The sequence below is a fragment of the Vicia villosa genome, unplaced genomic scaffold (genome assembly GCF_029867415.1).
Source record: "Vicia villosa cultivar HV-30 ecotype Madison, WI unplaced genomic scaffold, Vvil1.0 ctg.001678F_1_1, whole genome shotgun sequence".
NCBI lineage: Eukaryota > Viridiplantae > Streptophyta > Magnoliopsida > Fabales > Fabaceae > Vicia > Vicia villosa.
The window spans coordinates 411014-437899 of record NW_026705696.1 but is presented as its reverse complement, the minus strand read 5'-3'; the positions used below and the strand labels follow the sequence as shown (position 1 = coordinate 437899).

General features: G+C 37.8%; 3 protein-coding genes across 3 annotated transcripts; 2 read left to right on the top strand and 1 right to left on the bottom strand.

The window, feature by feature from the left end:
• Positions 1 to 20288: 20288 nt before the first annotated feature.
• LOC131636259 (glutelin type-D 1-like) lies at positions 20289 to 21437 on the bottom strand. The gene has a single exon (XM_058906892.1). It carries the CDS (start codon positions 21435 to 21437, stop codon positions 20367 to 20369), a length of 1071 nt encoding a protein of 356 aa, XP_058762875.1. The 3' UTR covers positions 20289 to 20366.
• A 717-nt stretch (positions 21438 to 22154) lies between these two features.
• LOC131636253 (uncharacterized) lies at positions 22155 to 23270 on the top strand. The gene is made up of 3 exons (XM_058906887.1): positions 22155 to 22388; positions 22472 to 23132; positions 23251 to 23270. The coding sequence occupies exons 1-3, from the start codon at positions 22206 to 22208 to the stop codon at positions 23268 to 23270; spliced, it is 864 nt and encodes a 287-aa protein (XP_058762870.1). The 5' UTR covers positions 22155 to 22205.
• On the top strand, positions 23141 to 25574 carry LOC131636261 (uncharacterized). Its single transcript, XM_058906895.1, has 3 exons — positions 23141 to 23917; positions 23990 to 24937; positions 25020 to 25574. The coding sequence occupies exons 1-3, from the start codon at positions 23270 to 23272 to the stop codon at positions 25509 to 25511; spliced, it is 2088 nt and encodes a 695-aa protein (XP_058762878.1). The 5' UTR covers positions 23141 to 23269; the 3' UTR covers positions 25512 to 25574.
• The last annotated feature ends 1312 nt before the right edge of the window (positions 25575 to 26886 follow it).

Sequence of the window (26886 nt, the reverse complement as noted above, 5' to 3'; positions counted from 1 at the left end):
TTTGACGAACTTTGTGACTTTTATGCAGTAAAACACACAGAAATCTTCAAAAAGACCAAAATTTGCTAGTTTAACAAATTTCGTGACTTTTTTGTTGTAATATCTATGTAAGCAAGTTTAACGAAATTTGTGTATTTTATGTAATATAGCACTCGAAAATCTTCCAGAATACCAAAGTTTACAAATTTAACGAACTTTGTGAATTTTATGTATAGCACACAAAAAGCTTCAAAAAAGACAAAATTTTGAAAGTTTGATGAGCATCGTGACTTTTATGTAGTATAACACACAAAAATCTTTAAAAAGACCAAATTCTACAAGTTTCATCATTCTTTCATCGTGGATGTCACTATGGGACATGTACGTTTTTTAAACATTTTTTGAAACATTTTATGTTGTTGTTATTATTGTAGGTGAGAAAAATATTCTAGAAGGGGGTTGAATTGTGTGTGGTGAATACTTTTTTCTTCTCAAAACCAACTTCAGAAATTGAACTTAGAGTAGTTAGTAACGGAAAGAAATAAAGTGCAAAAGCAATAAGTAAAAACATAGACAGAGTTATCCTAGTTCCTCTCACAAACTGAGAGTAGTCCAGTCCCCTTGTCCAACCAGACATTTTCACTATAGTAAAAAATAATAACAACCTGCTCAAGCAAACTAGCCCGAAACTTCTTTTGCTCGTTCAACCTATGAAGAGACTACTGCTCAAGCAACCTAGCAAGAGACTTCCTTTACTCAATCAAACTAGCAAGAGACTTCCTTTGCTCTGTCAACCTAGAAAGAGATTTTGTATACTCAAGCAACCTAGCATGAGTCTTCCTTTGCTCAAGCAACCTAGCAAGAGACTTTCACTAAATTTCCAAACAAACATTTTAGATGATTAGACAACATGATTCACTTGATCTACATCCATATGTGCACAAATAATACAACACAATAAAAGACTTTAACACTTGAGATTTCTAAGATATACAAAGATAATAAATCTCAAGACTATGTGCAACATAATAGAAATATATACCAAAGCTTAGTTTTTTGTTCATTATTTTTTCCAATTCATAGTTGTTGGTTCTTCTTCCTTCAAATCTTCTACTCCTTATATAGAGGAAACAAAAGAGTAGTTGGAAGATGACTTTCACAAGTGTCTTTGCTGAGAAGCAGTTATAAGATAGAGACGTTGGAAGTTCGCCTGTTGTTAAGATCTTCTTCCTATGTGTATATACTTTGTCCTCTCCGCCTTTCTTCATACTAGGTATATACAAATTTGTTGGAAAAACTTAAGATGTCATGTCAAATTTCCTTGAGCCTTTCACTGCATAAACTCCAGTTGACTTTCTCCCAAAAGTCGACTTTGACAAGATGGTTCTCTTTTAGAGATAGAGTACGGACCAGAGGCTTAGTAACTTTATTCCAGGTCTTCATAATTTGAGGTGTCACCAGAAGTAGAGATACCAAATCCGAGTCACCAGATTATGAACCATCAAAATCTGAGAATTGAAGCTTATCTTCTAAAGCTCTTTTATAGCGTTAAAAGAAGTTGATTTTCAAGTTTATGATCCTGCCCACTTAAAAAAATATTAGTATACTCAAATGTTCTTTAAGTACTTTGTTATCATCAAAACTCAAGGGATATGAACAATTTTGGTCCAACAGTTATTAATAAGAGTTGTATGTTTTATGTAAATTATGACATGTTTTGATGATTTTGTTGTATCTTTTATGTTGCTTAAGGTTTGTTGTTGATGAATGTTGTTGTTGATGTATTTTTAAATGGTTTTACTATATCTTATATGGTTTGTATGTTTTTACAACCCCTTACCGAATATATAACTTTTTGGATTCCATTAGAAAATTATAATATGATAGATAAAGTTATATTAGAAAACTTTCTTACACTGTTTAATGCTAGACAAGAATTCTTCAGCCCATTGTCTACATTTCACTCTTTAATCGTTCGAACTTGGTTTAATGCTTCTTGTTCTTCAACCGCCCCTTTTTCCACCTCTAATTTTGTATGCAAAGTAAATAATATTTTTCAAAATGAACTAGAGGCTAAAGAAGGGGAGGTTGAAGAACTAGGAGCATTAAACCAAGTTCTCTATCATTAAAGAGAAAAATGCGGATAAATGCTGAAGAAATCTTGTATAACATTGAACGGTGTAACTTGTTTTTCTAATATAACTTAATTTGTCATATTATAATGTTCTAGATTAGATTGATATGTTATATGTTTAATGAGTATTGGCAAAACAATAATTCTACATAATTTATAATATACACAGTGTATATATCACAACGGTTGTTTAAAACTACCGTTGTTTAATGTTATGTGTTAAAGAATATCATAATGGTTGTTTGAAGTAACTTCTGTGAATGGTAGAGCACTACCTAGTTCATAATAATAATATTGCTTTTCCAACTGTTGTGAAATGGATTTTGGGTAATAGTGATTGCTCATTATGTAATAAAACATTGGTTTATAATTTTCTGTTTCTTTGGCAAAGTATTCATCTTATGTTCCAGTAACTTGTGTGACACAGTCATATTCCACGGGTAAGATGGAAACAACATTACAAATAATATTAAGGTCCTGTTCAGATCCATAACTGAAATGATCTATGAGCATTTTTTCATCCATTTATAATACATGAACTTTAAGGTTGTTCTTCGCTATTGGTTACAACGCAGGAAAAAGTCTCTGTTTTACTAGATTTTTGGCTGTTTCGCTGACTGTTGTTGTTGGAGCTTTGTTGTTGGCGCTAGACTCTACAACTTCAAAGGTTGTCTTCTTCTTTCCTAAATATTTTTGAGGACTGTACGGGTATTTCTTCGACATTTGGGAATTTTCTTGGTAAAAGGACCATGTACCCATCTCGAACGTCTTCCACTTTTGTTGGCTGGCGTTGTGCTTATCCAACGGTCGGACCCATTCTCCCCGAGGAACATTTGAAAAGGGAACATATGTCCTTCGTTGTTTTCCATGGTTCCTAGGAAACTCTCACTTTTTCCTGCGAGAAATACTCTTCTTGTTGAAAGTAAACTGAGGTCTCTTCCTGCCCCATTTGCTCTTTCTCGGATTTAAAGGTCAGACACCTTTAAGGCACTTAGCAGCCCCTTTATCGATAATAACAATACACTTGGGGCATAATATTACCTCAGAATATCCTACATCGATTCAAGAAATTTATAACTTCTTCCTCGGATTTTGGATAGACCACCTTCATCTTTTCGTCATACTCATCTACAAAAATTTATTCAACATCCATGTCGAGACCTTTAGTAGTCTCAACATTAAGATTTCAATGGTTTTATCATAATTAGGGGTGGAAATAGGCTGGGCCGAGCTAGGCTTTGTCAAGCCTAAGCCTGGCCTCTTAAAAAAACTGAAGCCTAAGCCTGGCCTGTGGCCTGTCGTAGGCTTAGTTTTTAGGTCTGAGCCTGGCCTTTTCGAAGGCCTAGTTAGCCTGTTAGCCTATATAAAAGCCTATTTGTTTTAGACATATGTATATAAACAATTAAAATAATATTTAAATAGACTAACTAACTAAAAGATCAAGAGACTAAAAATTTGTTTCCATTGTCTTATTTTAACTTACCTCTTAGCATAAGTTTTACAAGACTATTTGTTTAAGAGAACTTATGAAAACAATGTTCATCAGATGTTTTCATCTTATTTTTACAAGTTCTTAAAGATAACCAAATTTTATTTATGTATTTTAATTCAAAGTATAAAATATAACATAATGATATTAAAAAAAGTATTCATATTTATTTAAATAGGCCAGCCTAATAGGCTTAAAAGGCTTTTTTTAGGGCCTGAGGCCTAGCCTTTTTAACTAAATAGGCTTATAAAAAAGCCTAAGCCTTTTCTATTTAAAAATAATGTGTGGCCTGGCCTGAGCCTATATAGGCTAGCCTGTAGGCCCCTGTTATCGGCCTGGCCTATTTCCACCCCTAATCATAATGCACATCCTTGAGTTGAAGGGGTCGGAATCAACTTGCATTTGAGGTTTGGATATATCCCCAAAATTCAATCTACCTTCTTTGAGTGTGTTCTGGACCAAGTCCATGGAAAGCACACATTGGGAAATTTTATGATCCAAAAAATTGTGATACTTAAAAAAACCTCTCTTTTCCGTCTATTCTAATGGGGGGTTTAGGTCGTTTCCCAGTAACTAATACATTGAATATGTAACACCCCACACATAATTGACTAGTATATTATGCATGAAACGTTAAAAATCGGTATTTGAGTACATACAAAAGCTAAGATACAAGAGGATCCATATGAATACAACATGGAATAATATTAACAATTACAAAACATGTGTCTTCATGGATCTGCACAGCGGAAAATGAGATCTGACGAGGTCTCCGAGCCATCACCACTTTAAGTCGTCAATCCGAACCTGCTATCCGTCAAACGCTACTAAACTGCACCTGAAAAAAATATAAGTTGATTGGGGTGAGATTACTAAATCTCAGTGAGTCCTCCTATCCTATGGGTCCACTCGGTTCTACAGGGTACATGCATCAACAAACCGAATCCACCATTGATTCGGGGTTATCCTCACATCCGGTACAAGTACGGAGAAAACAAGGAATCGTCCACCATAGGACTCATCATATACAAACACACAAGTATATCACAAACAAGTATGCAAACCCGTATCCATATACGGGGAATCAAGAAGTGTAATAAACCTCGGCTAGATTATGGAACGAACGCACCCTCGATGAGTCCACCCATGCCTAGTGTCAAGGGACTTGTACAAGCTCACTGCAAGATGGTTAAACGGGTTCGCACAAGCCTAAGTAGCCGCGAGATGACATTAGCCTAAATGGCGTCATTGTCCCATTAACCTTCTTCACGCAAGTAGGTTACACCGAGTACAAACCGCCACCTTGACGCAAGGTCCCACCGGGCGAAAGCCTAGTATTAGTCTACATGACTTTACTAGAGGTGAGTTACAATCACTATGTAATAGCCTACATGGCCACATAGCCCCACCATACCGAGCACACAAGTGTGTCATCGACAATGAGTATAAGCCCCTCACGGCACTCACGAGCACACTGCAACGGTAGCTCAGGTGCGCGACCTCTGATCATAACATCGGACTATTCCACGGACCACATGATCCAGGATAATACCTTACATCATAGTAAGAGGTATATCCCAACCTAGCCCCCGGCCACTTCGATTCAAGCATACGTACACGCATCAAGTGTAAGGTCATAATACAAACCAGTCCGAATGTTTAACCAAAACATTGGACATCACCACATTTTCATGTTCCATCACATTGCATTCATAAAGCATTAAGGAACAAGCATTAGTAGTTACACCATCACATTCAATTATGCATAATTCACAATTTCCGAATAATCAAATGGAAATACAAAACTTTAATGATTAACGGTGTCACGTACCATCAACAGGTACACATAATCGAATAGGGAGGAGTCCGGTTACGAATAAAACCAGAACTGCACTCAAGGGGTAAGAAATAGAATTCTGAAATCAGCATCTTCCGCTTAGCGACTCCTGTCCGCTTAGCGGATTCGCGATACTTTATTTTTCCACAAACAGCATCTTCCGCTTAGCGGCCTCACGTCCGCTTAGCGGACTCGCGATTTTCTGGAAAAATGTTCATCATCCGCTAAGCGGCCATAGCCCGCTCAGCGGACCATAGCAGATGCAGAAAAACGCAGAACTCATCAGTTCTGCCGTGGGGTATTTTAACCCCGTGAATCCACCTGCATGCACGATTTAAAGATATATCCAGCCAGCAAATAACAATAACAACTAGCAATTAACACAATTATCATGTTAGTGTCATGGATTTATAATTATTTCTCACAATCCCTAAACCCCAAACATGCAATTCCCTTGATTTTCCCCAAAGTCTCTAACTAAGGACTCACCATGGATTTAATGGAGGTTATGAGAACACTCTTGCTGCTATTGAACTCTCTCTTTGGCCAACACTTCACCTCAATATGATCAAACCCGTAACCACTCTTGTACTCACTTTCAGCATCAATCATCAATCTTCAAATGCGTTTATCTCCACCAAAACAGAAGCTATAAATGCGAACCATAGGTGCAAATCGAAGAGAAATTCGTTAGCTTTCCAATGGGACCAGAATCGTTACGATCGGAGTTACGAGTTGGGAGATATACCTGATTTAGTGGAGCTGTGTCAATAGTTGCGAAAATGGAGTTTGCCTCATGAGTTCTTCTTTCTTTCCATGTTCCTATGCTCTCTCTTCTTCAAAAATTCTGACTTGGAAGGAATATAGTCTTTACCACCACTTTATGACCATGCAATTGAAGAATAATACCCAATTTACCTTCCAACTAAGCCAGATTTACAGCAATGCCATTGTGTTCATATCTAACCAAACCCCTTTAATTCTAACTAGTCCACTTGTTCTCATAATAATTCTAAATAATTAACATAAGCAAATATCAATATGCCTTCTAATCATCACTTAACTAATTAAATGATAATTAACTTATGTCGGAGGATCGGGGTATTACATTCTCCCCCCCTTAAATAGAATTCGTCCTCGAATTCCTACCGATCACCAAGAAGACCAACCTTGCATATCTATCCAACTAAGGGAAAGGATGTTACTCACATTCCTCTTTAGATAATCTCACTACTCTGTCTGATGGTTATTCCATACGAAGAAACTTAATCTGCCAAAACGCTTGCGTCCCACTATACATGATTAGAAACCTTAACTCTCAAGCAACACGTCTAATCTAATACTTCGTATTGACACACCAGGGGAAAGGATCCTTCCAGGGTCCTTGACCTTCACTGCTCTACACTAGATTTCCAAAACTTCAAAAACTTTAATAATCCACTCATGTCGGATTTTCTTCGTTCAACAAACGTCACTGATCCACTCAGCTCCTTGAATTACTTCCTATCCAAGCATTCTTGCTACAATAATCCTCCCCATGACGACACTTCAAATTGTCCTCTACCAAAGTCCATACAATGACGTTAAGCATTAGTCGAATTTCTTGGTCCTAACTTCTGGTTTCCAAAGTGTTAGGATGATTGTCCCAAGTTTACCCTTACTTTATACAACTGATTCTTCTTACTTTAACCCTTACTCCAGTTTAGACATAACAACTGTCACCGCAAAACCACGAAGGTGTAATCATCTTGCAATTGTAGCCTTGTCATTCTACAACTTCACGCAAGATTCCACTGATGAGAGGTGAACTTCAAAAACTGACCAGTGACCATTGTCCAAGTCTTCCTGCACGATCATAATTCACAAGACATAACCACAAAGAACATGTGTCAACTGAAAATCTCCACTAGTCCTCCGCATTCCAGCGGTCACAATACTATATCAAACACTTGTTGCTTACGAGCTCAACTGATGATCTACAAACATCGGACAACATGCCATCCACAAAGTGTCTTTCCAAGTCGTCCCATTGACGACACGTCTCGGGATTATGGTGAACTCTTGTAAGGGACTGAGATGAACAAAACGCCACTTCGAGGAGTTTCTCTTAGGAGGACACTTCCATTCCAAAATAAGACCCAAAATAATCCGTCCATTTCTATCTCCAATCTTATCTGGTTCTTCCTTTATCCGTTGCGCTACTCTGATCCCAACAAGTCACATACCTTGAAATCCTCTAAGCCACGCTATGTCCACAGTCCACTTAGTTTCATTACTTTACCAAGTTTACCCAATTCTTAAATAACAAAGGTTCCTTCTCGAAAATTCGTGCCATCAAGGTACGTGCTAGGACCTTAGACACCCCCAACTAAGGCTACTTCTTGAGTATGAGCAGTTTCCAAAATTAGGTCACTAATAATTCCATCAATCCGGACTAGGTCCACTAAACACAAGTTGGTTTCACATTCGGCTCCATGACATCGAAAGTCGAAGTCTCCCTGACTTAGAGATTCGTCCCCTCACCATTAATTCCCACAGTGCATAACTTGTTATGTCTTCCCTTACAAAAAGTCTTGTTACTTGACTAATATAATGAACCCTTCATAACATAATGCAATTCACGACATCCCTGACAGTTCACATAGCTTCTTCCCAACTATACAACTTTGTTCTCTTGGTGTGATAACACCTCTGATGAGTCAAGCGACTTAACGGATACAACAACTTCTCACGGCCACTCTTCATTCGTACAGTCATCTAATGCCTTTCTCACTTCTGAATCGAATACTAACTGACTTCCTCGGTAGTATCCTTCATTGCAGTGCTTCTAACAGCTTGAGCGTAGTCGCAATGCAAGGGATTGCACTTTCCACCATGTAAATCTCTCCTACTGACCCCTCAGCACGTATCGATCCAAGGGTGTCTTTGTCTTCCCAAGTTTCATATTCCTTCACTCAGAGCATCAACAAACACTCTTCCCAATCTGTCACACTCCAAGTTAATCCAAGACACCTTTCACCGATTCTATCACCGGTCACCAGTGTTAAGGGATAGCCACTCAATGTGCTGACCGGAATATCGTGGTCATACATGAGTTCCACCCTATACTCACATAACTGGAATTTAACACTTCAGGGAACAAGAACGTCCCCAAGGTATAATATGATACTAACTCACGGGATCACGATCACCCAGAGTCTCCATAAGTATAGTATTGGATCTTGATCCATTTCACCATCGGTTGTCTAGTTATTTCTCAACTATCGAGTGCAACATATGGATCCTCATCCTCCATACCTTATGAGAGTCTGGATCTGTGTCTCATGAGTGCCAAATCAGAATTCTACCTTGAGCTTCAGATCACCTTTGTCCCACACATGTCAGAAAAAAGATGGCTCATGCATCTTTGTGCACGATAGTGATACTGTGGCATTATGCCCGTCTGGTAGTACCAACATGGTGGTCTAACTCCGAGGCCATGTACCCAGGTAAACTACCTCAGTGGCGTATAATGACCCACACGAGTATCCTATTATCACAACCGACAAGTGTCTGAACAGGCTTCCAATAGACTCATCGTTCCTCAAGTCCTTCGAATCACACTCCTCAGGATGCTAAAACCTGAGAGTGCTACACACCAAGGTTTACTTACTCGGAAAGCCAACACGGCAAGCACGAAGATTTGAAGTTCAACTTCGGATCACTATGCCATGCACGTACCCACTCGTCCCATGCATGCATGAGATTCCAAGGATAATTCAGTCCAGATAGGAATACTATGGTTCCTAACAACCAACACAAATGCGATCATCCTACTGACGTTCCAGATAGATCTTAGTTCTTACTCGCCTGAACGCCCAACGCCAAGCGTAGTTCTATGGCTTCACTCGGGGTCAGACAAACAACAACTAACAAGAACTTAGGTCACTGCATTTCACGCTTCTACATCATTTCATATTCCATCTAGCGTAGTTCTAGAACTTAAATACAAAATGATAAGAACGGAAATGCATGCCCTCTTCTACCGACAAGGTATTCAAGCTTCGCCCAATCGTAAGTTACCACACTCGTACATTCCACCAACCTTTACTAAGTAACCACTTTCGTCTGAGATACACCAAGTTGAATCAGGATCCAATACTCCGTCCATCCAATTACTGTCCATGCCAGCGTAATCAGAAAGGTCTGACTCCTCTATCCGCGCTTCCAAAGGTTACTCTGCCCTATCAGCTCATCAGTCGCACTTAACACCGGCAGTGTCATCAGTACTAAATCCTACTAAATCCCAGCTCAACACCTTCGGAGAATATCACTTACAAGGCTCCTACTCAATCCTATTTGGATTTCCCTTGCTTTTACCAAGACTTAGAGAAGGCTTCACTTCGTTCAGTCAAAATCCTAGGGGTTCTAGCTGTCTTCATCCACACCTTGATAGTTCGGGTATCACTACTTCGTGTCGAACGCTCTCCTTAAGCTTGACGACTCCAATATTATCCACTTACAATGTCCAAACAATCCATTACTCATCCTACTTCAACGACTTAGGTTCACAACCTTGCAGGTTTTATGAGTCCTCGTGGCGGCTCTGCAGTAATTCCACTGTCACGCATTCAGTCGATGAGTTGATCAGGTTCAACGACTCAATGAGATGTCAGTAAAATCAGGCTAGCAACGCACACATGTGAGGAAGAAAGGAATTGCTAGTGATGTCTCATGGCTCGGCCGAGAATCGACCTGCTCTGATACCAACTGTAACACCCCACACATAATTGACTAGTATATTATGCATGAAACATTAAAAATCGGTATTTGAGTACATACAAAAGCTAAGATACAAGAGGATCCATATGAATACAACATGGAATAATATTAACAATTACAAAACATGTGTCTTCATGGATCTGCACAGCGGAAAATGAGATCTGACGAGGTCTCCGAGCCATCACCACTTTAAGTCGTCAATCCGAACCTGCTATCCGTCAAACGCTACTAAACTGCACCTGAAAAAAATATAAGTTGATTGGGGTGAGATTACTAAATCTCAGTGAGTCCTCCTATCCTATGGGTCCACTCGGTTCTACAGGGTACATGCATCAACAAACCGAATCCACCATTGATTCGGGGTTATCCTCACATCCGGTACAAGTACGGAGAAAACAAGGAATCGTCCACCATAGGACTCATCATATACAAACACACAAGTATATCACAAACAAGTATGCAAACCCGTATCCATATACGGGGAATCAAGAAGTGTAATAAACCTCGGCTAGATTATGGAACGAACGCACCCTCGATGAGTCCACCCATGCCTAGTGTCAAGGGACTTGTACAAGCTCACTGCAAGATGGTTAAACGGGTTCGCACAAGCCTAAGTAGCCGCGAGATGAAATTAGCCTAAATGGCGTCATTGTCCCATTAACCTTCTTCACGCAAGTGGGTTACACCGAGTACAAACCGCCACCTTGACGCATGGTCCCACCGGGCGAAAGCCTAGTATTAGTCTACATGACTTTACTAGAGGTGAGTTACAATCACTATGTAATAGCCTACATGGCCACATAGCCCCACCATACCGAGCACCCAAGTGTGTCATCGACAATGAGTATAAGCCCCTCACGGCACTCACGAGCACACTGCAACGGTAGCTCAGGTGCGCGACCTCTGATCATAACATCGGACTATTCCACGGACCACATGATCCAGGATAATACCTTACATCATAGTAAGAGGTATATCCCAACCTAGCCCCCGGCCACTTCGATTCAAGCATACGTACACGCATCAAGTGTAAGGTCATAATACAAACCAGTCCGAATGTTTAACCAAAACATTGGACATCACCACATTTTCATGTTCTATCACATTGCATTCATAAAGCATTAAGGAACAAGCATTAGTAGTTACACCATCACATTCAATTATGCATAATTCACAATTTCCGAATAATCAAATGGAAATACAAAACTTTAATGATTAACGGTGTCACGTACCATCAACAGGTACACATAATCGAATAGGGAGGAGTCCGGTTACGAATAAAACCAGAACTGCACTCAAGGGGTAAGAAATAGAATTCTGAAATCAGCATCTTCCGCTTAGCGACTCCTGTCCGCTTAGCGGATTCGCGATACTTTATTTTTCCACAAACAGCATCTTCCGCTTAGCGGCCTCACGTCCCTTAGCGGACTCGCGATTTTCTGGAAAAATGTTCATCATCCGCTAAGCGGCCATAGCCCGCTCAGCGGACCATAGCAGATGCAGAAAAACGCAGAACTCATCAGTTCTGCCCTGGGGTATTTTAACCCCGTGAATCCACCTGCATGCACGATTTAAAGATATATCCAGCCAGCAAATAACAATAACAACTAGCAATTAACACAATTATCATGTTAGTGTCATGGATTTATAATTATTTCTCACAATCCCTAAACCCCAAACATGCAATTCCCTTGATTTTCCCCAAAGTCTCTAACTAAGGACTCACCATGGATTTAATGGAGGTTATGAGAACACTCTTGCTGCTATTGAACTCTCTCTTTGGCCAACACTTCACCTCAATATGATCAAACCCGTAACCACTCTTGTACTCACTTTCAGCATCAATCATCAATCTTCAAATGCGTTTATCTCCACCAAAACAGAAGCTATAAATGCGAACCATAGGTGCAAATCGAAGAGAAATTCGTTAGCTTTCCAATGGGACCAGAATCGTTACGATCGGAGTTACGAGTTGGGAGATATACCTGATTTAGTGGAGCTGTGTCAATAGTTGCGAAAATGGAGTTTGCCTCATGAGTTCTTCTTTCTTTCCATGTTCCTATGCTCTCTCTTCTTCAAAAATTCTGACTTGGAAGGAATATAGTCTTTATCACCACTTTATGACCATGCAATTGAAGAATAATACCCAATTTACCTTCCAACTAAGCCAGATTTACAGCAATGCCATTGTGTTCATATCTAACCAAACCCCTTTAATTCTAACTAGTCCACTTGTTCTCATAATAATTCTAAATAATTAACATAAGCAAATATCAATATGCCTTCTAATCATCACTTAACTAATTAAATGATAATTAACTTATGTCGGAGGATCGGGGTATTACAGAATATTTCTTCATTTTTCATTATGTCAAATATGTTTTTTTTCACGAACTTCTTGTTTTTATTAAGTTTGACGGAGTTTTTCCCCTTCGAAGGTTTTAACAGTTTGCAAACATAAGGTGGTTTTTGCTTTAATTCCGCCACATTAATCTGACCGTCATCGACATGGTCATAAACTATGCTAGATTCATGACCATCTTCGTATGCTTCAACGTAAGAAATTTATTTACTTTATTTGTTCGACATAGCCTTCTCAGCTTTCAAATGTTCGACTTGTTGAAATCTGTTTGCTAATTAGACCATGTCTCTTCAATACTAGGTACCCAAGTTTTTCCTCTTAAATACATCAACCCAACCCAATACGTTTTGACAAAAAAAATTGTTAGTTTTAATTGAACAGTTCAAATTTTTTCATCTTTACTTGATGAAGATATTGATATTTTTGTTCATTGCATTAAAATGAAAGAGCTAGGACACGTAGCGTCCAGGATCCACTACAGCTGCTGCTTGGTGCAGCCACTGTAGTCAGTTATATAAGGACCATTAGATCTTATATTTAATACATCTTGACCATTGATGTATTTTGTTTATGAAATAACTAAAGAAATGCTTGGAGGAGAGAGATAGAGGTAAGTGACTGCAGGCAATTAAAATCCTACTTATAACTCCATTTTATAGTGCATAAATAATCACAACCTCCATTTTTCTGCACCAAATCACATCAACTGAGTGAATTTGCTTTTACTTTTACAATATTATATATAGATGGATATTCCCTTGTTCAAGCAATTATTTGTGCATCCATACTCAACTCTTTGTAGTAATCTATTTATAAATGAATATCTTTTTATTTTAGTCTATTGTACTACCTTTTAGTATAATATGGTTCCTTCTTCTTCTTCTTCCAACAAGGTGTCCATAAAGCTTCTTATAGACACAAAGAATCAAAAAGTCATATTTGGTGAAGCTTCCAAACCTTTCATAGACTTTCTCTTCAACTTGCTATGCTTGCCTATTGGTACAATAGGTAAGCTTCTAAGTACAAATGGAAAGGTTGGTAGTTTATGAAATCTGTATCAGAGTGTTGAAAATCTAAACCAAAATTACATGCAACCAAACCAAACTAAGGATGGTTGGTAGTTAACCATATGCACCACGACTTTACAAGCTCCAACTATATTCTATCAAAGACCTCTGCGTCAAAATCCCCGGTGTAATGTCAAAATGTATAAATTACTAGAAAATTTACTAAATCCTAAGACTTGGCAAGTGGGTTGAACTCACCGTGTTTGTATGTCGAAATCATTGTTCGGCTACAAAACTTATAAAAGAATAAAAAATATGTTTAGAAGAGAGGGTGATCCTAATTTTTTGGATTTGTTCCTAAGACTCCTCCAAACCATGCGTGATCAGCTTAACCCAGTGTTGAAAATCACAGGCTAACAATGTGTGACATGTATTGATTTTGGGTTTCAGTGGTTGTGGGTTGGTAATTTTGTTGGGTTGGGAGATGAATGTAACTTTTTTTGTTAGTTTTGTAGGGAATTTGTTGATGATGCTTGTTGCGTGGCTCGACTAAATATTTGGGTTTTGACAAAAACCCTATTGTAACAAGTCTATACTAAAACATGTATTGAGATGTTGGTTTAGCTTTGGATGGCATGGAAATTTATTTAGGACAGGGTTGCAGCGGTGCCTCCATTGATGACACTCGATATGATGAAGATGTTGAAATCAAGTTCTAGTGTTCTCCATGACACATTCTTGCGTCTTTTTGGTGATTACATGGTCTTAAACTTATTCAGTATCTACAATAATAACTTCTTTGTGGTAGATAGCGAGGAACATTGACCTACATATCAAAGTGATGTAATTAGGAACGATGAAAACTATAATAATAAAGAAAAAGGTCGCCTAAACAACACATATATTAGAACCAAAATGGATATGCTAAGAAAATGGAAAGAAACTGTGTTATATGTCGTCTTACCGATCACACAGAAAATATTGTTCCAGTGTTGGAACCAGTTATAGTTAAAAATAAATTCTACAAGTTAAATTTCTTACAAACTTTAAATCGAACCTAGATAACAACTTTTAGTTACAACAAAACAGAGCATCAACGCAGCAAAAACAACAAGACAAACAACAAATTATAACACTCAACACTGAAAAAATATAATACCGTGAACCACCAAAGTTATAGCATATGTTCCATCAAGAGCTTTCAATATCATATCACTAACATGATTTTCATTCTTAACCGGCAATCAATAATAGATATGTATGAAACAAGTTTGTCTATTCTTCTAATCTTTTTATCACATCCGTTAAACTCTTCGCATAACCAACTATTCAAGGTAGCCTGAAGTTGCTCAAATACCAATTAGCCATAAAATGGATGTTCATGCTAGACTTGATTCTCGAATAAAAAACATGCCCAAAAATACTCATGTTAGAACAAATTAATAAAAAAAATTAAGGAAAAAATTAGAAGAGATGTGAGAAAATGGCTCTCAAGACATCTCTAATTATATAAAATTTCATTATATATGCTTTGATCCATTTGGCTCGTTCTATTAAAATATAATATAAAATATTATATAATAATATTTTTATTATAAATAATTACAAGAAGATCATGTAACAGAAGAATGGGCATGCCTTGAATAATAATTTATTTTTGAAACATGAAAACTTTAACATTTAAATTGAAATGTTAGATTTTATTTATTTTTTTATATAAATTGGATAATTAATTTTAAACTTTAAAAAAAATAATGAACAAAGCTTAAAAATCACTTGAAGAGCAAATATCAGCAAAATAGAAATTGACCCTAATTTACTAGAAATTGCATATAGATATTTTCAAAGTTTGTTGGGAAATTATCAAAGTTGACTTGTTTGAATGCATAACAGGATTTTTTATGCATGTGCATCTACTCAAAGTTGTGTCAACTTCCTTTATTTCTCTTATCCCCAAGTGTCATAATCTGCAATTCTTGTCCAATTATAGGCAGATTTGTCTTATCAACAACGTATACAAGATTATATCAAAATTACCGGCAACAAGGCTTAAGAGTGTCGTGGATAAACTTGTGTCTGTTAACCAATCCGCTTTTTTTTCATAACAGAGGGCTTCATGACGGTGTTTTGGTTCTCAACGAGGTGGTAAATTATGCTAAAAGGAATAATAAGGAATTATTCCTATTCAAGGTTAATTTTGAAAAGGCGTTTAAATCCATTTCCTGGGACTATCTTTTCTATGTCTGAAAAGAATGAATTTTGGGCCCAAATGGTTGGGATTTATTCAAGCTTGTGTGCGCTCCTCTTCTTTCTCGGATTTGATAAACGGCAGTCAAACTATTGATTTTCAAGCCAAACGAGGTCTTCGTCAAGGAGATTCACTCACTTCATTTCTCTTTATTCTAGCTGCAGAAGGCATAAAGGGCTTGATGCGGAACGCGATAGCTTGTAATTATTACCACTCTTTTCCTTTGGGCAATTCAATTCGGGTTAAGCTACTCCAATTCAAGGCTGATACGATCCTTTTAAGCCATCCTACTTGAGATAATTTGGGGACGATTAAAGCGCTGCTCCGCAGTTTCGAACTCTGTTCTAACTTATCAGTGAACTTTTGCTAGAGAAGAATTATTGGCATCAATGTCGCGGTTGATTTTCTGAAGTGCATGATCAGCCCATCAACATTTCTTTTCCTTGGTATTCAAAAGGATGTAACCCAAAGAGACGATCTTCCTGGATTCCGATTTTGGCAAAGATAAGAAGTAGATTGGTATCTTGGAAAGACAAATATCTTAATCTTGGAGGCGGAGTAGCTTTGCTCAACTCGGTTCTCAATTTGATTCCACTATTTACATTCTCGTTTTACAAATCGTCTAAAGTCGTTATTCAAGAACTCATTAACATACAACGTTTTTTTTAAGGAATGGGCAAGAAAACTTAAGAAAGATAAATTGGATGGCTTGGTCGACAATTTATTTTCTAAAATCTGCTGGTGGTCTCGATGTAAAGCATTGTGAAATTTTCAACAGAGCACTAATGAGCAAATGAGGTTGGAGGATTTTGGTCGACAAGGGGTCCTTATGGCATAACCTCTAAAATTTCAAATACGGAGACATAAAGTGTGCAATTCGGGCCAACGGTTCTTCTAGTGTTAACCCAAAGCACTCATTGTGGTGGAGAGAATTATGTATTCTGTTAGGCGTTTGGGGAGCCGAAGCTAACTGGTTTCGTATGTGCTTATCATGCAAGTTTGGTAACAGTGTCGATACTGATTTTTTAAGGGATCGTTGGATAGGTAATGAATCATTGCGTAACCAATATTCTCTGTTATTTTAGGCACAGCAGGAACCGATGGTGAGGATTTCAGAAGCTATACTTTTGGAACAAAATTCATGGGTTTGGTCGTTTTGCGACAACTATGTTTCTTTGACAGATTTGGAGGTTGAAGCTTGTGCCAGCTTGCATACAATCTTGCAGCATACATCGCCTAATCCATTGCTACAAGATGAGTTTGTTTGGTGTCCCTCAGCCGCAAGATTTTTGGTTAAATCAGCCTTCGAAAGGTTGTCCGTTGGGCGGGATCAGGTCTTAGCTTTAAGAGCCGAAATGTTGGAAGCTCTTAACGTCACTTGGAAATCAAAGGCGCCGTCGAATATACTAGTTTTCGGTTGAAGTCTGCTTCATAATCGACACCAAACAAGGGATGAGTTGACTAAGAGAGGAAATTTATCAAGTGCACTTAATCTAGTTCGTCCTTTATGTTCAGGCTTAGAAGAAACACACATTCATCTCTTTTTATCTTATCGTGTTGTCGTGGAAGTTTGGAAATCCATCATGCAATGGGTAGGAGTAACCTTGTATCTTGTCGTTTCCTCCATTCCTGATTATTTTTTACGGTTTTATTCGGTCATATGTAGGGGGGATAGAAATAACCTTTGTAGTATAATCATATGGTTGTCTGTTGTTCGGACTATTTGGTTAGTAAGAATCGATATCTTGTTCGATGGTGGGGTGAAGGGATGTCGGGAGATAGTTTTTGTGACAAAATCGTTGGCTTGGGATTGCTTCTATGTGGGTTATTTGGGCCAGCTTAACTTATTTGTGACTTCTTGGATGGTTAACCCTTTACAGGTGTTGTTGTAAATTAATTTCCTTCAATAATCGAGTTATATATCCCTTATGCTCATTTCAATATATTCGCTGTTTATAAAAAAACATTAGTGTTAGAATTACATAAAATATAATAACGAGCATTTTATTGAGATGAATACGTTGAGAAATGATAAGAAGTGTGGTTTGGCCTAACTCAACCCTACAAAACCGGCTTGTAGGGTGAGAATTTCCAGCACTTATAAGGAAATCTTCAGGCCGTATATTGTCCAATGTGGGACTCTTAACATTTTTTTAAAATGGAATTCAACCCCAAAATCATTTGAGGCAATAGACTCTTATATAAACTCACAATAGAGCGCATAAACATTGTAAAGTACTCATATGAAACATGAAACAAATTCAAACAGCTGATACATTGTAAACTCATAGAAGGTATTATTGTCAATAATGAATTATGTTATAGACACTTATATTCATTCTAGTTAATTTGGAGGAGGGAAGAAAACGGCATCGCCAGTTCTCTTAGAACGGAAGAGTTTCTCAGTTTCAGCATCCACATTGAAAATAGCCTGCAGAACTGTAGATGATAATGCCTTCCACACCGAAGAACTTCCAGCCATGTGTGTAAAGATGGGATTAGGAGTAGTGATGATAGAAAACTACTCCATTCCCTCGGGGTCACAAATCTTGGAGACGACGAAAAACCTTGGGACAATGAACAAATTTCCAACCTTCAAAATAGTCTCCAAAACCCTCTTGCCATCAACACCAACAACTTGAATGCATCCGCTTCCCCTGACACCATAAGTAGACCAAAAGTTTACAATATAATTTTACCTGGAAAAACTTCATCTCGGTTTTCTACGGCTGTTGTCCTTCCAAAATTATCTTCACAGTTTTTGAATGAAGTCATCTCAGCAGTTAATTTTGATCGCAAGTCCTTACTATCATCAGCATACTTTTCAATGACATCCAAAAGGCCTTGGATGGTGGACTTGTTTTTTTCATATGGTGGACCAAATCTAAAAGATGGATTTAACTAATAACCAGCAGCATGAATATTTTTGTGAAGTTGTGCATCCCGATGGTTATCCAAGATCTTCAAATAAGGCTCTACTTTCAGCTTATTTCTCCTAAACCTCTTCTCAATCTCCTCTCTTGCTTTATACATAGCTCGGTAGAGATATCCCATAGCCGGTTTATCTTCACTATCATCAATATGCAACACACGTACTAGAGGTTCTGTAATTTTCACTATGTCAGCACATGTAGACCAAAAGCTTTGGTCTAAGACTTGTTCCACAAACTATTTTGCCTTGACATCTTTGGAATAAGTTGTGGTTGTCCACTCTTTGGATGTTACCATGGCTCTTAGTGCATCTTTCAGCCACATCTGAAGATTTTCTTTTCTTACTCCGTTCACTGAAATGTTATTTCATCTCAAAATGAATTTCAGCAGACACTTTCTTACAAATTTCAACATTTCCTACTATTCCAGCCAAATGTTGCTTTACCATGTGAATTCCACCTCCACCAAAAGATTTGTGACAGTACATACAAAGAAGAGATTTTCCATCAAGACTTCTAGTACAATGAGCCCAAGCTATATCAGTCTTTCCTCTAACATTATTTTGAACTAAACTTTGAGCTAAAGACGCTTCTTGTGATGGTGGTTGTGATGATGATGTTTCAGAAGATGCCATATTCCTAAAAAATAGTTCAAAACTGCAAATGCATAAAACATAGACAACTTCTAATAAATCAATCATGTTTGAATACATAGACAAATTCTAATAAATTAATCAGAATTTGATATGCTTTGGCACGAGTATGAACCTACAAATTAGATTTACGATTTTTATTCTAAAAAGGTTAAGAGTAATTTTTACTATAAACACTAGATTAGCTTTAACATGGACAAGTGCTACTAAATATACCACTACTAATACTAATAGCTTTAGCATGGACAAGTGCTACTAAATATATTACTAAATACTACTGATAACGTTTAAATGATACTATAGCATAATTACCTATTAAAGACTACACATTATTAGATACTACTAGTTTCTTATAAAACTATATACCTTGTTAATGGATCTTAAAAACACTATAGCAGAATTCAAATACAATGTTTCTACACTCTACTGTGAGTTTATATTTTGACATGTAATAGGTTGGATGTAAATCACACATTATGCCTTTAACTTATAGATGATTTTAATATTTTAGACATTATGGTGGATCTAAATAACATCTTCATGCCTTTACCTTGAGAAAGATTACTATATTACTAGATCATTTTAGTTGAGAAGTTTCTATGCGTTAATTAAAAATGTATGTATTCATATTTCATCAAAAATCTACAAAGTATAAATTCCTTCAACATAATACAGACAGCATATATTATAGAGAAGAAATTACTCATACAATCAAAATAATAACAACAATACGAACCAAAACGAAGCCATATTAATTAACAAACTAATTTGGCATATAAAATGCTAAATTTAGATAACTATGCTAGTAAACCTTGAGAGCATAAACTTGAAGCATAGGCAATCAACTCTTATATAAAGTACTGATACGAAACATGAAACAAAATCAAACAGCTGATACATTGTAAACTCTTAGAAGGTATTATTGTCAATAATGACTTATGTTATAGACACTTATATTCATTCTAGTTAATTTGGAGGAGGGAAGAAAATGGCATCTCCAGTTCTCTTAGAACGGAAGAGTTTCTCAGTTTCAGCATCTACGTTGAAAGCAGCCTGCAGAACTGTAGATGATAATGCCTTCCACGCCGAAGAACTTCCAGCCATGTGTGTAAAGATGGGATTAGGAGTAGTGATGATAGAAAACCACTCCATTCCCTCGGGGTCACAAATCTTGGAGACGACGAAAAACCTTGGGACAATGAACAAATTTCCAGCCTTCAAAGTAGTCTCCAAAACCCTCTTGCCATCAACACCAACAACTTGAACGCGTCCGCTTCCCCTAACAACATAAGTAACCTGGAAAGCAGAATCGCAAGAGAATCCAGGCGAGCACATGGCATTTCCATCAAGCCTCACAAGGTCAGCTCCTAGACCAACCTCACCAACCAAAGGAAGGTTTTTGGTGTTCAAAACAACAACCCTTCCGCCATTCTTAACATCGACATCCAATGGTGCCTCTAGACAATTCAAGACCATACCTTTCGTGTCTCCATCTTTAGGCTCAGGAAGGCTGATGCTTCCGTCAAGCTTCACAATCCCTTTCCCGGTTTGTTTCCCAACAAGGGTCTTCACATTGGTCTCGTCCAAGTCCCAAGCTCTTCCCACAAACTCAGTCGAAAATCCGGTAAAGATTCCGTTAGCACCAGTTAGGAAAAAATCAGTGAACTCACCAGACTTATGTGCTTTTGAAGTATCTCCAAGAAACAAAATAACCAACTCAGTGTCCTCTTTGTTGAACCACCATGTCACAACACCAAAAGGAAGTGCTAAAGCATCACCAGTCTTAATTGCAAGAACCTTCTCTTCTGATTCAGGTTGCACAATTCCAGCAACTCCACTTCCTTGAAGAACATATGCAACTTTGGAAGAATCAGAGTACCGAGGAGTGGCAAAACCGTTCTTCTCAAGAGCTAACTTGGCAGCACCAATGTTACCTTCACGCAGCATAGGAAGTTCAGATGGTGACCAACTGTAATACGATCCACCATTGTCACCGTACACTTTCTTCGACAATTTGGGAGTGAGATCAATATCCATAACTATTAGCAGCAAAGATGAACAAAATCAGAGAGAAAAGGAAAGGAAGTTTTGATGATTGAGAGAGAATGTGTGTGCTTGCTTATATAGGAAATTGAAAGCGTAACAGAATGTAGTTAGTGTTATTTTTTATTGCTACGAATACTCGTTACCGGTAATTACGAAATAGTACATTGAGATTAAGTAACTAAAAACACTTTTTTAGGAAAAATTAACAAAAACATGAATAATATATTCGCAGCACAAACAGAAAACTAAAAACACTAGAAAAATAACCATCTTTCTCAAATTAATGACATTGAAAGAATAATTATTAATTAAAAATGGTTCCAATATAAAATCTACCATCAATCATTTTATTGGTCCCCTAGTACTCACATTCTCTCAATCAAATATTTCACATTATACTAATATAAAATATATAAGAAATAAAAAAAATTAAATACAAGTTTAAAATGTTTTTACTTGATTGTACATTTTACACTAAATAATTTAAAGGGTTAAATAGTGTTCACCCCCTGCCAAATAAGCGATATTCGGTTTTCCCCCTCATTAAAAAAAAAATTAGCCTTGGCCCCTTAACAAATAAAGATTCTCCAGAGGGAAACCTTAATGAGGGAGATTCCATCAGAACAGCCTACGTGTAATGGATCTTCTGGCTTATGTGGCATGGGGGTGACACGGTGGCAGTGTCTTCTCATATTTCTTCATCCTTATATACATAATCCCCCTTGCAATTTTAGGGTTTAACATTGTTAGAAACTTGAAATGGGGAAGAAGAAGCGTGTGTGTAAGAAAAAGGCTCCGCCACCGTCAAAGGCCACCAAACCGCCGTCACAGTCCAAGCAAAGGAAGAAAAAGGAGCAGGAGGCGGTAAAGCCCAAGACGGAGAAGCAAGTCAGGCATGCAAACAAGAACGAAGAAGGAGGAACCTCCGTTCGTGATGAGGAGGTATGTGTACCTAGTCTTTCGTTTTTTCAGTTAAGATTAGTATCAATGTTGGGTTTTTGTAATGTATGATTATTCTATTTCAGTTTAACGATGAGTTCAGTGCTGTTATCCAATATGGTGGGGAGTTTGTGTTTCTGAACGATGGTCGTACGATTTATAGAGGAGGTATGTCGTCGTTAGTTTCGGGACTCCGTTTAGAAGAGTTTACCTTGGATAGTATACATAGGTTGGTGATGGGTTGGGGTTACCGTGAAGGGACATATAGAATCTGGACTCTAATTCGTGAAATATATGAAGATTATTTTCAGATTAGAAAGGATGATGATTGTTATGACTTTGCTACATATAACTGTGTGAATCGAATTGACGGGGAACTTTTTATAGAGCATGATGTTGTAGATATTGGAGCAACCGTAAGACTTCCTAGGTGTGTTAATGAGGTTGGTGAGATGGAAGGAAGTGATGAAGAAGAGGTTGAGGGGCTAGGTGATAGTGAAGATGAGAGGGCCACTGCGCTTGTTGATGGTTTTGAGGGGATAGATATAAGTTTACCACAGAAAGAGGTCCCAAAAGTTGCTGAATATGTTAGTGTTAGTAAAGAGAAACCTTGCGAGGAAGATGAATATGTTAGTGATGAGTTGGAAAGTTCTGACCCTGATTTGTCTGACAGTGAGAAAGCTAAAGTCCAAAAGTTTAAAAAGTTCAAAAAGGAGCATTTAAATAAGGATTTTAAATTTCAGTGGGGTATGGAATTCAACTCCCTAGATGAATTTAGGTATGCCATACGTGAATGGTCTGTATTAAATGGGAGACAAATTACTTTTGTCAAAAATGAAAGTGATAGGGTTAGGGTGGTGTGCAGGGCCACTTGTGGGTTTTTAATGCTATGCTCCAAAGTGGGCCACAAGAGGACATTTGCTATAAAAACCATTGTAGACAAACACACTTGTGCTAGGGTTTTAGACAATAAATCTGCAAATTCAAGGTGGGTGGCTAAGATTGTTTTGAAGAAGATGCAGACCTCACAAGATGTCAGAATCACTGATATTATACAAGATCTGAGGCAAAATTACTCTGTAGGTATAACTGTTTGTAGGGCTTGGAAAGCAAAACTCATAGCCAAGAAGATGTTGGAGGGAGATGCAGATAGGCAATATGCAATATTGAGGAGGTATGCTGCAGAGTTATTAAGGGCCAGCCCTGGAAACACTTTGGCTATAACTGTTGAAAGGCCTAACCCAACAATCCCACCAAGATTTGGTTGCTTCTATTTCTGCTTTGAGGGATGTAAAAAGGGTTTCATTAATGGATGTAGGCCCTTTGTGGGAGTGGATGGCTGCCATCTTAAAACAAAGTATGGTGGTCAATTGCTAATTGCTGTAGGGAGGGACCCTAATGATCAGTATTTTCCACTTGCTTTTGGGGTTGTGGAGACAGAAACAAAAGAAAGCTGGAAGTGGTTCTTGGAGCTGTTGATGAATGATGTGGGCCAGAGCAACAGATATGTGTTCATATCAGACCAACAAAAGGTATGTTTTCATGAGACTTTTGTCAACCTCTATAGTTATTGTTGTGTGTTACTAATGTAATTCAACTTGCAGGGTCTTGTTGCAGTCTTTGAAGAGATGTTTGAGAGAATTGAGCACAGGGTTTGTTTAAGGCATCTATATGCCAATTTCAAGAAAAAATTTGGAGGGGGTGCACTCATTAGAGATCTAATGATGGAGGCTGCAAAAGCCACTTACTACCAAGGCTGGTTACAAAAGATGAATGAATTGAAGTTGATAGATCTTGATGCCTGGACATGGTTAATGGGTGTTCCTCCAAAGTCATGGTGTAAGCATGCTTTTTCCTTTTACCCTAAATGTGATGTACTAATGAATAACATATCTGAATCATTTAATGCTACTATTTTAAGTGTAAGAGACAAACCTATTTTGACCATGTGTGAGTGGATTAGGCTGTACTTGATGAATAGATGTTCTGCCTCATCAGCCAAACTAAAAAAATGGCCTCATAAAGTAATGCCAATACCTAGGAAGAGACTTGATAAAGAAGTCATGCTAAGTGGGCATTGGTTGCCCACTTGGGCAATGGATGAGACATTTGAGGTGAATCATTCATATAATGGTCAGAAGTTTGTAGTTGACATTGCTAAGAGAAGTTGTACTTGTAATTTATGGGAGCTAGTTGGCATCCCTTGTAGACATGCTATTGCTGCTCTATCTTTCAGACAACAGAATCCAGAAGACTTTGTAGACAGTTGCTATCATAGGGACAAGTATGCCATATGTTATAGTTTTCCTATAAGTCCAATCAATGGTGAAGAAATGTGGCCTGAGGTAGATGCTGATCCAATAATGCCCCCCATGTACAAGAGAGGTCCTGGCAGGCCTAAGAAATTAAGGATTAGGGAGTGTGGAGAAGAAGGTGCTAGAAGAAGGAGATTACCAGGTGTGTCTTATAGGTGCACCATTTGTGACAAATTTGGTCACAATGCTCAAACTTGCAAAAGCACAACTCAGAATCCCAATGCACTTAAAAGAAAGGTATGTCTACTCCCTATTACAACTCAAAATGTTTTTTCAACCTGTATATGAAATTAACAAATGCTGTTCTTCATTCATGTAGAAAAAGGTTAAGTTGGATGCTCAAACTGCTGCAACTCATGGAGCTGAGACTGGTGCAACTGATGTTCCCCAAAGTGATGCAACTGATGGAGTTCAAACTGATGCAACTCATGGAGCTGAGTCTGGTGCAACTGCAGTGACCCAAACTGCTGCAACTGATGGAGTCCAAAGTGCTGCAACAGATGGAGTTCAAACTGAGACAAATCAGACTGATTTTTTTGGAGACATTACTGATGATGTGATCTCAAGCCTGCCAGAGTTTAACTCTACCCAATGCTCTGCTGTGGATGGAGCCTCACAAAGGAGAGGTAAGAAAAAGATGTCACCTACCAAGCCAATCAAGAGGAGGACAAGTGAAAGACAGAAGTTGTTCTGGTTTAAAAAACCAATAACTGGCCCAGGTGCTACCTCTGAACAACCAATATCAGTGACTGATGAAGATAACAATGATGAGTCAAGGCGTGGGAAGAAGAAATTGAAGAAGAACTATTAAGTCATGATTATGTATAAGTCCTAGTTATGTATAATGCTAGTGAACTTCAATATTTTGTTTATGTGCTTTTTTTGGATGTACAATGATGATGTATTTTGGTACAATATTGGTACAATGGTTGTCCTTTTGTTATCCATTTTGTCTGTTAAGTAATGATATCCTTTTGTTATCCATTTTTTCTGTTAAGTAATTTTATGCTACATTATCAACCAAATTTTACAACAAATTATAACAATTTAATGAATCATACTAAATCACAATATTGTCTCAAATATGAGTCACATTTTTTCTGTTAACAAAAACACATTACATTGCATATAACTGTCAGTTACATTTTTGTCTCAAATATGAATTCATTTCATTACATATATGTGTACATTACACCAAACAAAAACCAGGACATAAACAATGCCAATTTCAGATGGGAAATGCTTCTCTTCAATACAGCCTGCTTCAATTTGGTTTTTTCCAGAATTCCTTCCATCAACTTAACCTTCATATTTGCCAATTCACAGTCCTTGCATAAATGTTCTGAACTGCTGATTTCGTCATCCCAAATAAAAAAATCACAACTATGATCCATCTGCAACAATTACAAAACAACAATCTTATTCAATGTTCAGTAAACCCATTTAACAAAAAAATGAAATACCTAAAACCTTACTCCTGCATTCTTGCACTTCCAGAATTTTCGTCCGCGATTCTTGGACGTCTTAGCTACCCACATCTTCATGGGACGACTGCATCCACAGGTGGGGATCTTGAAATTCACGTTGGAGGTGTAGGAATTGCAGCTACCGATGCTTTTACCGGTTTCCATTTCCACAGGTGAGAGTATGAACGAAGAGAGGATGAAGCAGCTGGAACCACGAAGAGAGGATGAACCCTAATATTTGGGAATAAACCCACCCACGATTGGCCCTGAAGAAGCAAGAATGGAAGAAAATCAGAATGAGATGACATCGTGAACCCTAAATCCCAAATTATAGAGGAAGACACTGCCACCGTGTCACCCCCTTGCCACATAAGCCAGAAGATCCATTACACGTAGGCTGTTCTGATGGAATCTCCCTCATTAAGGTTTCCCTCTGGAGAATCTTTATTTGTTAAGGGGCCAAGGCTAAATTTTTTTTAATGAGGGGGAAAACCGAATATCGCTTATTTGGCAGGGGGGGTAAACACTATTTAACCCTAATTTAAATGTATAAGTAGTCTTCAACTCTTTATTTCTTTTATAAAATCAAGAGAAACATAGGGAGTCTTTCTTGTTCATTAGTACTACATTGCATTAAAATGAAAGAATTAGGACATGTAGCTCCATTTTATAATGGATAGGGTGGACAACTTTTTAACCGTCTGATTCAAAACGACTGAT

Bases quoted from the DNA above. Each gene is read 5' to 3' on its own strand.
- LOC131636261 (XM_058906895.1), top strand. From the start codon at position 23,270: ATGCTATGCTCCAAAGTGGGCCACAAGAGGACATTTGCTATAAAAACC. The intron at 23,918-23,989 runs GTATGTTTTCAT...TTCAACTTGCAG, and splicing joins TCATATCAGACCAACAAAAG to GGTCTTGTTGCAGTCTTTGA. The intron at 24,938-25,019 runs GTATGTCTACTC...TCATTCATGTAG, and splicing joins CCAATGCACTTAAAAGAAAG to AAAAAGGTTAAGTTGGATGC.
- LOC131636259 (XM_058906892.1), bottom strand. From the start codon at position 21,437: ATGGATATTGATCTCACTCCCAAATTGTCGAAGAAAGTGTACGGTGAC.
- LOC131636253 (XM_058906887.1), top strand. From the start codon at position 22,206: ATGGGGAAGAAGAAGCGTGTGTGTAAGAAAAAGGCTCCGCCACCGTCA. The intron at 22,389-22,471 runs GTATGTGTACCT...ATTCTATTTCAG, and splicing joins CCTCCGTTCGTGATGAGGAG to TTTAACGATGAGTTCAGTGC. The intron at 23,133-23,250 runs GTATGGAATTCA...GGTGGTGTGCAG, and splicing joins GGATTTTAAATTTCAGTGGG to GGCCACTTGTGGGTTTTTAA.